Consider the following 13,069-nt stretch of genomic DNA (forward strand, 5'->3'; position numbering starts at 1 on the left):
ATGCCAATGTAGTTACTGCTCTCTAAGGTCAGTGCACCATAAATACATGCAGGTGCAAATACTTTCAAATAAAATGCTACCCAAATTATTCATAACTATTGATAGGATTGAATATTTATGATGAACTTGTCAATCATGCCATTAATGCTTCATTTTGGTACCTTTAATTGTGGTTGCGGAGGTTACTCTGAGCAGAAAGATCTTGCTGAGGAAGAGGAGGAGGAGGAAAAGTTGCATGTTGTCCCCTTTTCTGGAAGAAAACAATACAGAGTTCATATAGTCCACTCAAAGCTCTTCTCTCTGAGCTCCTACAGTTGTTCTGTCTGAAATCATCGGTTTTCTCCTTGTCCTTTAAAGTGACCTCAGATCAGGTGTCAGTGAACGCTTTGTGAGAGAGAATGATTTTGTGTTTGGAAATGGGTGTCTGTGATTGTGTGACTGCACCAACTATGCTGGATTATTAACTAGAGGGAGGGTCCCTATGATGTCACACTGTTGTTGTTAAACCTTTAGCTTATCTATGCGTATCGCTCCGTCTGTCTCTGTCTGCATCCCTCTCCCTCTCTCTTACTCTCTCTCGCTCTCTCTCTCTCTCTCTCTCTCTCTCAATCATTTCAGCACCTTCTGTTTTTTTTTCTCTTAAGCTGCATTTATTTCTCTGCCTCAGTTTAGTGTATCAATGTTTTTGTAAACTAGCTACTCTACTAAAAATAAAAGTAAAAACTTCTGATGATGAAAATTCAAATCTTCACATTAACAAAGTGACTTTTTTGCCATTTTAGTCATTTGAAACAATATAATGTAAAAAGAAAATATTTAGACTTTGTAAAATAAGAAAAAAGAAACTAGCAATTTATACACAATTGTCACCAGACAATATATCACTTTAAATTATTAAAATGTTAATAAAAGTCACTTTTTTTTACTTTTCAATGTTAAAGTTGTTGGAAGAAAGATAAAGATCCCATAATCCAATTCAAAAGCATAAATAAATGGGAGAAAAATATAAACATGAATCACAGAACACTGCTAATAATACTGCTAACACTGCTAAACTTCTAATTTACAGAAAATAGCCAAAAGATGCACATGTGCGATTCCCAGATATAATTTTTTGTTCATAAATTGAAATAAAGAATTTAAGGATTAAGTCAAGATGTTTAACATGAATGCATATGGTTGCAATTCATTTTATAAATGTAAAACCATATAAAAAGTCTGCCAAGGAAGATTTCTGTGCATTGACAAGAGTGAAGGAATTTCAGGAAGTTAAACAGAGGACACTGTACAAAATATCCATTCATTAACACTATTGCATGTTTTCTCATTTGTTTAATTTTACACTTCGAATTTCATCTAAATTCCATAAAAAAGTTTTATGGTCAATTAGTCCTGACAGCATATGTTCATTGTAACTTCGTCACCTTAGAATTATAAGGTTCTCTCTGACATTTTTGTCAAAATTGAGTTATTGATATATTCTTATTAAATGACAACTTATTTACATTATAAGATGTTTTTATAAGTTGTTTACATTTTAAATCTTTTTATTTAAAAACAAATGTCACACACATACTGTTTGCTATGGGATGCAAAAACTTTAAACCTCAATATCTCAAAATCATTTAGAATGCAAAAAGATCCTTATAATTCCAAGGTGACGTCTTATCAAACTAAGTTAATCATGTTCTAACTTAATTTTATAAGTTAAGGAAGCTATTTTAAGTCAGTTGAACATAATATAAGTTGAATGGAATCATAAGATTAATTTGATTCATTCATTCATTCATTTTCTTGTCGGCTTAGTCGCTTTATTAATCCAGAGTCGCCACAGCGGAATGAACCGCCAACTTATCCAGCAAGATTTTACACAGCGGATGCCCTTCCAGCCGCAACCCATCTCTGGAAAAAGATTAATTTGATTCATCCAAAAAAAATTAAGGCAACCTTGATTTTTTTACAGTGTGCTCTTACAACTTTTATTGACATTTTTATTAATGTTAACAAATGTATTACCTGCTTGGTTTCTATATTATATAGTTTTTTTTCCCAACATATTTTATATTTTTATTATTTTGTTTGTTTGTTTGTTTGTTTTTCTTTCTTTCTTTCTTTCCTTCTTCCTTCCTTCCTTCCTTCCTTCCTTCCCTCCTTCCTTTCTTTCTTTCTTTCTTTCTTTCTTAGAAGGAAGTTCTGCTCGTTTTCGCGATTGTTTTAGAACTTTCGATTCAGTTGTCTACGAGAGAAATGACTAAGGATAATAAACCACTGAAAACAGTCAAACTACTTGCTCTACAAACAATTCTTTGCATGACTATACAGACAAGTAGAATAATAAAATAACAAAATATCAGTTTGTAACGTCAAGCAACTTAACGAGCTGTTTTTAATGTCTAAAATGAATGGAAGTGAATGAGATCGGAATCTCAAGCCAAAAAGATTCAAATGGCTGTGCCCGCTCGAATGTAAAGAGTAAGGTGAATACTTGCCTTATGTACAGATTTTTAAAAGTTGTAAGCAATGTGTTTGGTACTTTTGTACGATATGTCTTATGTAAAATCAGTTTTCCACTGAGTCTATTTTCCCATTTTCCTTTTCTACGATGCGTTTAAAATAATTAAATGATTAGTTTTGACTTTTTTATTTTAATTCAGTAATTTATTTTTTAAAAGCTAATTAATTAAACTAAAAAGTAACTCGTATTACATTAAAAAAGGAACTCAAATATTATTGCTTATTGTTTAAAAGTAATCCGTTACTTTACTTGTTACTTAGAAAAGTAATATTATTATGCAACTCGTGTTAACCCAACACTGAATTACTGGATATTTACTGTTGCTGAGAATAATTATGAAGATTGACTAAGTGGTTTTCGAGAAGAAACATGCATGCATATTGTTGTGTTGCCTCTTTTGTAATCATTTCCAAGCCATTTGTGTGTGTGGCTTTTGCAAATGTAATGTAATGCCATATGTTACCCATTTCTCAAATCCACTTACCCACAGCTAGACGAGAAAAACATGAAGTGTTTGAAGGCAATGTGAAATACATTCATTAATAAAATGAATATGTTCAAAATGTACAAAGCTAGTTATTTATTTCCCGCATCTTTATTTCAGTGTTCCAGACTTCTAACTATTCACAAAATAACAATAATTGTTTCCAGCTGATTACCAGAAAATGATTTTGTATATTTGTTTGTACTTACGGTCACTTGTCTAGGAGGCCTTTGAAGATGCTATTCTGACTCAGCACTGTCTTCTGTCTCCAATTAGTCCTGTAGTAAAAAAAAAAAAGGATGCACCAGATAAAAAGTAAATCATTATTTTAAATGTACTGTTGACAATTCACTGTGAAAAAATAACTGATTATAAACTGCTGGATTTGACAGAGTCTACTCCTGAGGCCTTTGCGGTCATTATGGGGAAAGAAGAAAATGTTGAAACCAGGGTGTAAGTTCAAGTTAGTAGTTTGTTTACACACATCTAAAACTTAAGAATTGTCTGTTGAAAACCTCCTAATTCCAACACTAATACAATTACTGGTCTTCACTACCATTCAAATATTTGGGAACAAAAAGATTAGCTTTTATGTTTTTAAAAAGTCTCAGAACTGACTTTGCTTTGATAAAAATACACTTCTAAAAACGAATATACACTTCTAATGTTTTTTATTGGCATCGATAGTTCCATGAACAACTTTTATCATTTATGGAACCTTTCAGCTGATCAAAGGTTGTTCTATAGTGGAAAAGAGTTATTTAATTTATCAAAACATTCTTGACACACAAACAACAGTTAATCTAAGAAAGATTAAATGAATTGGTCTTCTCTATATGGCATAATTTTGAAAAAAAAAAACTGCTTTCTCTTTTAATACCTCTTGAAAAGTAATTTATTCCATGATTATTTATTTTAAAACATACTGTATGTAATTTTAAAGTTATTATTATGTGATGGCAAAGCTGAATTTTCCAGGGTCCAGTTTTCAGTGTCTCACAATCCTTCATAAAATATATCTATTGTCATTGATTTAAGTAAAAAAAAAAACAGCATTTATTTGACAACTGTTTTTGCTTTAAAAAGTCACTTTCATTATTTGAATGCACAAAAAGTGCTATTTTTTTATTACACTGATCACAAAGTGAGACCTTTATGGGTTATTTTTGTTCCTTACTTACTTAATTAGCAATAGAAGTGTTCACTGAGTGTTAGTAAACTAACATTTTTTTTTTTTTATCCAGTTGCAAATCAGCTGATAAAAGAAACACCTGTAGTCAAATATAATCTATAGTACAAAGCTAATCTGCAGCCACATTTGGCAGCAGTTTACATATATTCTGTATAGATTTAAAAGCAGATTTGTATGTTATACAGTAGGTCTGTTGTAAACGATGAACTCTAAAAGCATTTTAGTTACTGCTGTTTTTGTCTGTAGTGACCAGAAGTTTTTTTTTCCCATTCCTCACTCTTGGAGGTGCTTCAGGATAAATAAATGAAAAGCCAGCACAGATGTTTCATTACAAAAATGCCAACTACACACTACAAACAGACACACAAAACCCCTAGGCTTCAACAGCAAAGGACCAGTCATCTAAATATGAGCATAAAGGATATATTCATGAATTACATCGTGTGTATAAACAACAGGAGTGGGCCAAGGACCTTTTTAGTTGCTGAATCGTATGTGTGACAGATCTCCTCATAGAAATGGATCAGTCTTTCCACATTGTTTTCAAAACTGGCTTGTCTGCTGCTGGCAGAGGCCACATGTTTAACAGTCATGTTTTTAAGATGTCAGGGAAACAGGGATCACCTCTGTCTGTTTTCTTTCTTGTTTGTTCCGTGTGCCAGCAGGTTTCGGGGCAGAGGGACACAACTGCATCTCGTAGACTCATTCTGGGCTTAGATTATCAGATCATGGGATTCCTGGCAGAACGACAAAACTTTATTAATCATAGAGCTGATGACTGATTTCTTTTAGGGCACAGTGATAAAGCAGTGAGCCAAAAGGTGTATAAAGAATGGATTTAGATTAGTCATCAAATTTCCAAGGTCCTAAATTGGATTTTTGTGCTTGTCAGTCTGTGTCTCCACAGTATAAATCTGAGCTATTAGAGGTCAGGTATGACATTACCACATGAGATACAGATTTGGCTAATGATTTACAACCTGGGGATTCTTGGAAAGGGTTTTTACACGTTAAACCTGTCTTTGCTAAAATGTCATTTAAATATAAATATAAATTACGGTGTATTTCATACCTTTGAGCTTTTATACACAAGGATTTAATGGCAGTTATTTTAGCCATATAAATATAGACTGCTATGCTGTTTGATATTGTTTAGGCCTTTTATGAATAAATGACAGTAGATCCAGTAAGTGGCGACAAGTCCCTGTCTTACCGAATGATTTATTGTAAATGATTGAATTATTTAGAAACGAAGGAATCAATTTACTCAATGTCGATTTGTTTTGTTGCTGTTGTTGAACTTTTTTTAAAACTGCATAACATTTGCATTTTCATCATACAGTGAGTGTTTTTTTTTTACATAATGCCTACACACGCACTTTATTAAAGCAACAGTAAGTAACACAATACATATTGCATAACCTTATAATTCTTCTGAGTATTCACTCAATTTGGCTAATAAATCAAGTCTCACTCATTCACAGAAAATAATTTAATTCCACATTGAAATATTAGATGGATACTAAATGTAATGGTAGTAATACAGTAGGTGGCAGTTTTAACAAATGAATCTCAGAATAATACAATCACAGTTTGTTTGACTGTTTAAAGTTTCATTCATGAGCATAACTAAAGTTCAGTGGCTACATCCAAAATCAAACACTTCTTTTAACTCAGCAGAATAAGTATTTATGCTATAGAGTAAAGAGATTGTAGACTTTTTTCCTATAATCTCCATCATGCTTTGCATGAAACGATGGAATAACCTTTGTTAAAATGTAAACAATGTGAAATAAAAAGATAATATTAATCAATTGAATAAAAAAATAACTAGAATTAACACATTTCTTTCAGCAGATTAATAACCCTCCCAGCAAATCAATAACCCTTACCTCCCGTCCCTTACTTTAGTGTTCCCGGGCAAAATTGACCAGTATGTTTTATTAATTCATTTTCTTTTCGGCTTAGTCCTTTTGTTAATCTGGGGTCGCCACAGCGGAATGAACCGCCAACTTATCCAGCACGTTTTTATGCAGCGGATGCCCTTCCAGCCACAACCCATCTCTAGGAAACATCCACACACACTCATTCACACTTATACTCGACGGACAATTTAGCCTACCCAATTCACCTGTACTGCATGTCTTTAGACTGTAGGGGAAACCGGAGCACCAGGAGAAACCCTACGCGAACTCAGGGACAGCATGCAAACTCCACACAGAAACTGACCTAGCTGAGGCTCGAACCAGCAACCTTCTTGGTGTGAGGCGACAGCACTACCTACTGCGCCACTGCGTCGCCCAGTCCATTTTAAATGTTTAAAATTTTTCAAAACCAAAATTTTATTCAACATTCTTTAGCTGTGAACAACATCTAAAAGTAGTGTTTAACATGAATTATTACAATTAGACATAAAATAACTGCAGTGAAAATGCAAATAGAGTGAGTGAGTCGGGAGGTGTACAGCATATTAGGATGTTTTCTGTCTGCTGGATGAATAGTCTGGATACCAAGTCATTTCCCATGTCCGTCATTTTTGACCGGGAACACCACAGGTGTAACAAGGTTGACTAAAACACTCAAAATTCAATAAAAGAGGTGATCATCACTTTTATGTGTTCAAATGCAGTGCGAAGGATATCATAATACCTTGATGCAATCAGATGTAAAACACAATAATTTAAGAGTATTTTAAGTTGAAAATTGGTCAGATTTGATCTGAACACGACAGGAAGGTTAATAACTCTAAAAACACCAAACTCCAAAAACTCCAAGAATAAAGTCTTTCCACAGCAATGTTACGAATGTAATATTGTTTATTGCATATAATATTTTTATTACAGACATAAATATTACTGAACCCCAGGGAATACAAAGTGAAAATTATCTGGAGGAACAGTTTATTTCATTTTTAACAATTTATTTCAAATGATTTCTTTCAGCTCTTCTTAATAATAGTTCTCTAATTGAGCGTAAACATAAACACAGCAGTAGGCTAACTCGTAGAAAAGGTTGATAAAGCGACCATTGTTAGATATTTGCTTTAAAAGATTTTGGGATGTGACAGTGATGAAAGAAACATGCATGTATGAAAACAAAAAGCAAGACAAATAAATTGCCTTTTTTTTCCAAATGCCACTTATTATGATTCCAGTATTATAAATCACCAAGGATCACATTTTCAGCTAAAAATCTTATTTATTGTTCTACTGATATAAATGGACTAAAAATTTCATGAATAGTCCTTTACAAGACTTGATGGGGCTATGATGCAATGAAAGTCTAAAGGGTCAGTGGATAAGTACATAAGCCTCTGTTGTGTGTGTGTGTGATGGTTTGATGCAGATGATTGTATGTTTTGCACTGCAGCTGTGAAAGTCAAACTGAACTAAATGAACTTCAAGCACATGTCCAGCAGAAGAAAACTCAGTCACGATACAAAACACTAATTTAACAAACACACAAACCAATCAACAAGCAGACAAAAACACAAGTGAGAAAAAGGAAAAATTACGAGTACTTGTTGCTCCACACACACAAGGGACAAAAACTGTCAACAAATCTGGTCATTGGTGGCCCTTGACATCAGTGATCGGTGGTGTTAAATGTTGTGAGAATTTTTATGTGCATGTTTTATGTTGTTGTTTTTTTCTAGAGGAAGAAAATCTGACTAAATGCAGCTGTTGGCAGCATATGTGTGTGGGGGAACTGATGAATTCTGCTCAGGAGGGTGATTCATTATTAACAATGCCAGAAAAGCTCAAGCACACAGAATCATTAGGACTGTAAGACTGACAATTATTGCTGAAATGTGCCCTAGCAGAACGTTTATATATTTATATTTTTTGCAGTTGTCTATAACCCTACTTTCTGACCTATAGTGGCTATATCATGTAAAACTACCATGGTTAAGCTTTCATTAGTTATTGTTAGGTATGTATTTACTATAATGAGCTGAGAAAAAACAACATGGCTTTTACAATAGGGCTGAGCATCGATATCACAATGTTTCCGTAATAGTCACATTGCAGGATTAGATTATTCAATAAAACATAAAGATGTTGTTAAATATTTATTCATTCATTCATTTTTACCACTTTTCCAAGGGGGCAGCAATCTTAGGAGAGAACTCCAGACTTCCCTCTCCCTGGTCCCTCCAGTGTGTCCTGGGTCCCTCCAGTGTGTCCTGGGTCTTCCCCGAGGCCTCCTTCCGGCGAAACATGCCTGGAACACCTCCCTAGGTTAGCGTCAAGGTGGCATTCGAAACAGATGCCCGAGCCACATTAGCTGACTTCTCTTGATGTGGAGGAGCAGCAGCTCTACTCCAAGCTCCTTCCAGGTGACAGAGCTCATCACCCAATCCATAAGAGTGCACTCTGCCACCCTTCGAAGGAAACTCATTTCAGCCACTTATATCCGAGATCTTGTCCTTTCGGTCATGACCCAAAGCTCATGACCATAGGTGAGAGTAGGAACATAGACTGACCGTTAAATCGAAAGCTCAGCTCCTTTTACCACAACGGACTGGTTCATCGACGGCATTACTGCTGCCGCTGCACCAATCTGCCTGTCAATCTCACGTTCCATCCTTCCTTCACTCATGAATAAAACTCCAAGATACTTAAACTTAAGGACTTTCCTTCAACCTGGAGATGGCAGACCACCTTTTTCCGGTGGAGCACCATGGTTTCGGACTTGGAGGTGCTGATTCTCATCCCAGCAGCGTCACACTCAGTAGCAAACCATAACAGTGCATGCGGAAGGTCCATGTTCAATGATGCCAACAGAACAACATCATCTGCGAATAACAAAGATGAAATCCTGTGGTCCGAACCGGACTCCATCCAGCCCAAGGCTGCGCCTTGAAATTCTGTCCAAAAAAATTATGAACAGAATTGGTGACAAGTGGCAGCCCTGTCAGAGTCCAACATGCACTGGAAACAAGTCTGACTTATTGCCGGCAATGCAAACCAGACTCCTTCTCTGTTCATACAGGGATGAGACAGCCCTTAACAGAGTGACTCTGACCCCATACTCTCCGAGCACCCTCCACAGAAAGCCACGAGGGACACGGTCTAATGCTTTCTCCAAGTCCACAAAACACATGTGAACTGGTTGGGCGTACTAGTGAGGGTATATACACCCTGGTGAGGGTATAGAGTTGGTCCACTGTACCCCGGCCCGGACAAAAACCTCATTGTTCCTCCTGGTTCCAAGGTTCATTGTCCTTATTTTTACAAATTATTTATACAATGATGACTATGTTATTTTACAGTTGATTGTTCAATTTCTGTACTTGGGTACTGTTACACTCCACAGAAAACCATAAAGCACTGTTTATTTCACTTTTATTTTTGCTCTGTCATACTTATGCAAGTAATTTATTATACTTAATGCAGATGCACTGCATAGAGAGACTCAATCATCCCAGTCGATCTAAATCAAAGAAAGCTTTCCAAATATAGTTATTCAACTCATATTATATTCACAATCACAATATATACAATAGCAAAACAAAATATTGCAATGTCAGATTTTTCCAATATCATGCAGCTCTAATTTACAGTAATAGTTTAACATTTACTAATGATTTATAAACATCCAATTTTATGTTAACATTAGATATTAGACTGCGTTAAAATGAACTAACAATGAACAACTTTATTTTCATAAACTAATGTTAACAAAAATATACGAATACTGAAATATATGCATCGTTCATGTTAGTAAATTACAACGTTATTGTATGTTACCCCCTTTTATTATTTTTTGATTCTGTGATCTGATTACCTATATTTTTTATTTCATTGAACATGCATAAATATTGTTTTGCTAGTTATAGTCTCTGATATAATGTATGCGACAAAGAATAAATGAATATTTAAACAAATAATATCTTTGCTCTTTACACATCCAGACACCGTCACGTAGGCTAATGCTGCATCTTCACTCTAAAAAAAAAGCAAGGTAAACGACCGTGAGAAACAAAGATAGCATCTGTGGTATGGATACAGTATTTGCACAACGTACTGACAGATGAGGTCGTGCATTACGTTATTAATCCACCGCCTTGGCAAACGACCACATCGAACTATGTTGTTTATTGTGTTGCCGACCATTATGGCCCGAGTTTGTTGTTCCTGCCTTTTGGTTTTTCACATGTATCAGGGTATATGCCGAGCTAGTGCTGTTCCCATGCTGATACACTTCCGGTGACCTGTTATTGTGAACTTTTTCTCATTTTATACGGTTCCTAATACAGCATCGATGTTGTAATGTCATTAAAATACATTCAGTTAAATAAACTTTAGCATTTATTTAGTTGCTTAAGTGTAAAACAAGACAAAAAGCCGTTTACTCGCACGCGCCCGTCAGAATCGGCAGGCTAACGCAGAAGCTCCATTGAATATACTGGGGTAAAATAAATGCTCATGTAATAAAGATATGGCGGGGGAAATGTAATTTAATGCAGTGCTTCTTGTACAATCTGAGACCCACTTTAAATCGGATATCACTCAGCTAGTGGAGATCGCTGATTTTTTAAAGAAAACAGACCTTAAACGCACCGGATTTTGCATTGCCATTCAATTCGCCGGAAGCGCTTAACCCAGGTTAATGGCAAATTAAAAGTCCTATTAGCATGCTTCGGCATATACCCCACTGTCAGCACCTCCTCACAATTGAAATTTTGGATCTCAGTCCTGTCAGTCAGCACTCTCTCAGGTAAATGACGTTTTATTTAAACGTCTGTTGCCTACATTGTAACTTTGATATTGTAACTGGTTCTCTACAAAGTTGTCTTGTTTTCAAAGTTTCTTTCTTTTTTCTCTCTCTCTTTTTTTTGCCAATTCTTTGCATTATAAGAGAACATTTAATTATGACCAGCTCATTTCGGTTAAGGCAGTTATCGATTATCTCATCTGCTCCACTTAACAACAGAGATACTGAATTTTTATTTATTTATTTATTTTTATTTATATTACATCATATTATTATTTTTTATCTATTTTTATATGTTTTGCATGAACATGCATCAGAAAAATCTCATGAGTTAGGATTAAATCCCTTTTATTTTTAGTCCTTTTTTTTTTTTTTACATAAAATTAACCACCAACAAACTTGAATTTGTCATCTAGTTATACAATGACCACAAATTATTATTATTTTGCTAAAAATCCAAATAATTGATTACTACTAAAAAAAACATGGTTAATTTTCATAAAGGACTAGGCTCACATAAAATCTGACAAATAACAGTTATACAAATATGAATTATATTAATACAAACTATATACCAATATTAATTTAATGTAATATTAACAAAAATGTTATTTAAAACTTCATTATAAAGCACTTTAGAAGTATGGTTCTGTATGGAAACTTATAAAAATAATACTTTTTAAAGCACTGTGACAATATTGATTTAAAATGTGTTTAAGCAGAACTTAAATAACAGTCTTTTGCTAAACAATTGCACTTAAATGTGTTGAGAAATAGTGTGATTAAAGTTTACTCTACTTTTGTACTCTTGTGGCCTTTAATTTTACTATATTATCAGCAAGTGCACTTTTTAAGTATTCCGTTCAGATTTTAATTACCAAAAAAATACACTTTCGATACAGTTAAGCACACTTCATTTTTACAGTGGTTAGCCTACTGAAAATACTGTTTCCTAACATTCTCATAGCAATGCATTCCTTATAAATAGAGAAGCATAGGAATATTACACTGTACACTTGATCATGTAGTCAGTGTATGATGAACTTTGACAATGAAAAACACAAACATCTCCCTCTAGAGGTTAAATTGTGAAGTGTAACTGCAACAAGTTATTGGGTTACACTTGAAATGCTGACAAAATCACTGGACCATCAGTTCACTTTCACTACTGACACTGTAGAGAGAGAGAAAAAAAAGTTTATTTGCGACTTTAACACAGAGTCTGGTTCTGATTGTAGTCCCTTCTCTGGCTCTCTGGTTAAAAAACTAGCAAACAAACGATGCATAATTATGAATTTCATATGTTACACATTACCAGATTGTCTACATTTGTTTCTCATGAAATCAAAATTTAAGTATGTATCCTGGGAGATTTTGTCATTGCTATTAAACAATACAAATGAAAACTATAATTGTTTGCGTACCCATGTCATTCCAGACCCACAATGTGTCAGACTGTAGTAAAGTTAGTTTATGAAGCACATTTATCAACTTTAGACTGACTAAAGTACAAAAAAACACACTTTCTAAAAAAACATAATAGAATAATAATATTAACAACAAGATACACATTGAACATTAATAGCCTGAGAAAGTGATAGAATAAAAATGTGTGACCAAGTGACCTGTAATAAAGCTTAATAGGGTATCCTGAGGGCAAATTAATAAGCTCAAAAATATAAGAAGGTCATCCATTCAAAGCTTTGAAATCAATAAGCAAACTATTGAATTTAATTTTAAATTATAACAGGAAGCCAGTGAAGGGACACTGAAACAGGTGAAATATGAGCCTGTTTTTGTAAGATTGTTTAAGACAACATATAGTGAATTACAGTAGTACAGGCATGATGCGATAAAATCATGAATGACGTTTCCCAGATCTTAAAAAAAAGTAATGATTTAAGGAGATGATCCTCAGCTGATAATAACTACTTTTGACAACTGAGCTAATTTGTTTTTCCTAGACTCAGAGTCAGAGTCAAAGGTCAGTCAAATTTTTGTTTTTCAATGAGATGTAACATATGGAGTGAGACTTTTTTTTAAGCCCCCTCTAAGACATTCTGGTTTATGTACTATATATTTTTAAGTCCTTTGCATGTAATCATAGTAGACCAGACAAACACACATGCTTACATCTCTATGCTTTGGGCATAGGCTG

The 13,069-nt window shown here is 34.3% G+C and overlaps 1 protein-coding gene across 5 annotated transcripts in view; it reads right to left on the reverse strand.

Moving 5' to 3' along the window:
• Positions 1 to 432, reverse strand: part of abi3bpa (ABI family member 3 binding protein a) — a 35,534-nt gene extending 35,102 nt beyond the window's left edge. For all 5 annotated transcript variants that reach the window (XR_015499491.1, XR_015499490.1, XM_087267938.1 and 2 more), the window contains exon 1: positions 162 to 432. Coding sequence is in view for 3 of the 5 variants with exons in the window: in XM_087267938.1 (XP_087124064.1) it covers positions 162 to 276 (115 nt within the window). In the remaining 2 variants the exon portion in view is untranslated. The remainder of the gene's footprint in view (positions 1 to 161) is intronic.
• Positions 433 to 13,069: the final 12,637 nt, after the last annotated feature.

Source organism: Danio rerio, chromosome 9 (assembly GCF_052040795.2).
Source record: "Danio rerio strain M-AB ecotype USA chromosome 9, GRCz13ab, whole genome shotgun sequence".
Classification (NCBI taxonomy): Eukaryota; Metazoa; Chordata; class Actinopteri; order Cypriniformes; family Danionidae; genus Danio; species Danio rerio.